Raw genomic sequence first — 3,157 nt, 5'->3', positions numbered from 1 at the left:
CCCCTACCCCCTGGGAGGCTCTGCACCCCACGCCGGCCCCACACAGGCCCCATGCTGGCACTTGCCTTTTTGGGTTCCATAGAAACGGTGCTGCCCATAGAGAACGTTGCTGTTTCCATGGTGATCCAAGTGGCTCACGGGTAGGAAGGTGGATGCCAGACTCCCCGAAAATCTGGGGTACCCCGGAGCTAGAGAAGCAAGGAGACCAGCTGTAGGTGCAACTCCCGGCCCCCTGGCCCGTACTTGCCTGAACCCCAGGGAGGCAAGAACTGCAGGTGCCCAGGAGTGAGGCCCACAGAGCTTACGCGCGGCCACCAGTGGGAAATCAACCCATCAATACATCATATTAACTCTGACTCGACTAATACCCTCCCTCCGTGCAGCACAAATTGAATTGCTGATGGGCTGGGGAGAGGGAAGATGGAGGAGGGGGGCCTTTGATTTCCCTCCCAGCAGCACGTCGTATTGTGGGAGCTTCCAGGCAGGGCGACAAAAGGGGTTCTGGAGAGACATCTCGGGAGGAGGAGGCACAGTGGACGGATGCCCGCCAAGCTCCCAGCCAAGGGAGAGCCCAGCTGGACGTGGCCTCCTGCCGCCTGCACCTTCCCCAGGCCTCAGTGAGCACCACAACCTGGACCGTTGCAGCTGGGGTGTGCCAGGCTTCCCCCCGCTGAAGGCCACAGGGGTATCCACTCGATGCTGAATCCCTGCCGAGGCAGGGACTCCTCCTACTCTGCGATCTGCACAAGGGGACTGGTCCCCAGCCACGACAGCATCACCCCCTGAGGAATCCTCTGCAGGGGTCCCAGCCCCGAAGCCCTATCCAGTGACTCCGAATCATGCCAGGCAGGCCCCTGTCTGGTCTGAGGGGTCAGTCCCTGGAGGCAGCCGAATTCTGAGGGGCTGGCCCTGCCCAGCGAGGGAAAGCCAGCCACAATCTGGAGCCTATCCCACCCTACTGATCCTGGGCCTCGGGGCAGCTCTGGCTACCAAGGACACACATTTGTCCTGCCCAAGGAATGAGGGCTCAACCTACAGGACAGGCAGGACTGGGAATGGCCTGGGAGGCTGGCCCAGGTACTGTGGGGGACACATCTGCTTGATACCAGGGTCACCAGCCACCAAGAATGTGGCTTCTCGTGCCACTCCCTTCTCACCAGGCCCGCTGGGAGACAGGAGGATCTGGGTCCCAGGAAGTGCCCCTCAGACTCAGACCCACCTGGTCCCCAGCCCAGCCTGCTGGTTGCCAGCTGGGCCACCATGGCAGCCGCCAGAACATGGGGGCTCAGGGGCCAGCTGCGTTGTGTGGGGTCGGCAGTCCTTTGCAGGACCGAGGCGGAGGGTAGACCCTCTCCGAGGGGCAGACATTTGGGACAGGAACTTCAACCTAGAACCTCAGGCCTAGAATGTCAACCTGCCAGGCTGCCCGTCCCCAGAACAAATGCAGCTGGGCTGGGGCAGGGTGGTGTCCTTTCACTCGAACACTCCTGCTTTGAGCTACTGCTCTGAACTTCTTCCCTGTGGAAAACAGGCCCCAGAGACATCTATCTTGGGGACCCTGCAATTGTCCCAAGAGCTTCTGATACTGACTTCTCGGCTTCCCCAGGTAACAAGGAAGCAGGAATCCCCAGAGTTTTCCTCCAAGAAGCTGAGCAGCCACAAAGACAGGGAAAGGGGAAGGACAGGCAGGGGCCTAGTGTGTGCTTTGAGTCTCTGCCATAGCTATTACTTGATGAAAGGGTGTGTGAGCCACACACCTGAGGAACCAGGCACCAGGATCTGTCACAATGAAGTCACTGACAAGTCCTGCAGCAGAGAGCTTTGTTTAACCTTGCTTCACTCTGTTTCCCCAACTCCTTTTCTCATGGAACCCATGTCATGGGACTCTCCTTTTAACAACCTGTGTGCCGACTGTTCCACAGAACACATTCTGAGGAATACTTTCTTGGAAGGTAAGCATTGAAGTGGCCGGTCCAGAACTACAAGGACAGGTCTCCAGGCCTGTGTCTGTCCCTACATCCTTGGAGGGTCCGGGCCATTTGCTGGGACCTGAGGGGCACCCGCCTGGCTGAAGTCGATGTGGAGGCCAGAGGCCAACATGGCCTGGACACTGTATCTCAATGCCAGGGGCTCCTGGTGGGGGCAGCCCTGGTGGTGGGCATCAGGGCCAGGAGGTGGCCTTCTGTAAGCCCGAGCACTGCTGGTCAGGCTTGGGGACAGTCCCCCCTGGAACCCAGCTCAGAGGTCAGGATGGATGAGAAGTCCCCAGAGCATAGCTCACAGGGCAGTTGGGTGTCAGACACTCCGGGATCCCCCAGGAACAAGGCCCCAACACCCATGGTGCCTCCCCATCCAAATGGGTCATCCTGTACCCCAATCTCAGTGGGCCCACTTCAGTGGTAGGTCACCATTCATGCCATCCGATGCTCTCTGGCTCAGGGGGTTCCAGGTGCATCCGTGGAACTCTACCATGCAAAACACGTTCTGGGTCACACAAGCTCTAAGAATGCACCCACACCTGCCCCACTTGGCGTCCATTAAAGGCTCTGAGAAGTCCTGCAGCATGGAAACCCGCTTGATAGGGGAAGTGCCATCTCCCCACTGAGGGCTCACATCCCAGGCCAAGTCTGGGGACCCAAGAAGAGCCGGCACCCTGGCCCACCCCTGCAGCCGCCCCTCCTGCTGAGGACACAGACTGAGGCTGGAGAGCGCCAAATGGCCTGGTTTGTGTTGAGAGACACATCTGGAGCAGATGTTTACCAGATTAAACTCAGCTCCTGGAAGATCTGACAAAAGCTGATCGGGATGGGGTGGGGGTGAGCTGGGGGTGGTGGGGGACCACAGGCCAGTGGGGCAGAGGCCTGGGGGGCACTGGTTAAACCACCGCAGCTGTCCCCCTTTAATTGGCTGCTGTTAAATGTTTTATGAGGCCTCGTTTTGGTAAACAGAAGTCTGTAAATTCCTCCTTCCCAGACGCTGCAGCCGTTTCCCAGGCCTGGAGCCCCGTGCCCCTCACGCACCTCGGGAGGTCCGGGTCTCCCCTGGCCCATCTGCCCTCTGGGGAGAGGGCGGTCAGCTGGCTGAGGAGTGGGATCCTTCCTGTCTGGCGCCCTCTGGGGGCAGCGTGAGGGCGGCGGCCCCGCACCTCCCTCCAACT

General features: G+C 59.8%; 1 protein-coding gene across 1 annotated transcript in view; it reads right to left on the bottom strand.

Moving 5' to 3' along the window:
• Positions 1-3,157, bottom strand: part of BAHCC1 (BAH domain and coiled-coil containing 1) — a 116,833-nt gene that overhangs the window by 24,484 nt on the left and 89,192 nt on the right. Inside the window, exon 3 of the mRNA XM_021708789.1 lies at positions 32-188. Within this exon, the coding sequence (XP_021564464.1) occupies positions 32-188 (157 nt within the window). The remainder of the gene's footprint in view (positions 1-31; positions 189-3,157) is intronic.

The sequence above is a fragment of the Carlito syrichta genome, unplaced genomic scaffold (assembly GCF_000164805.1).
Source record: "Carlito syrichta isolate Samal-C Ts95f unplaced genomic scaffold, Tarsius_syrichta-2.0.1 Scaffold148020, whole genome shotgun sequence".
Lineage (NCBI taxonomy): Eukaryota > Metazoa > Chordata > Mammalia > Primates > Tarsiidae > Carlito > Carlito syrichta.
Note: the sequence above shows the minus strand (reverse complement) of the source record. Positions and strands in the feature narration are given on the sequence as shown.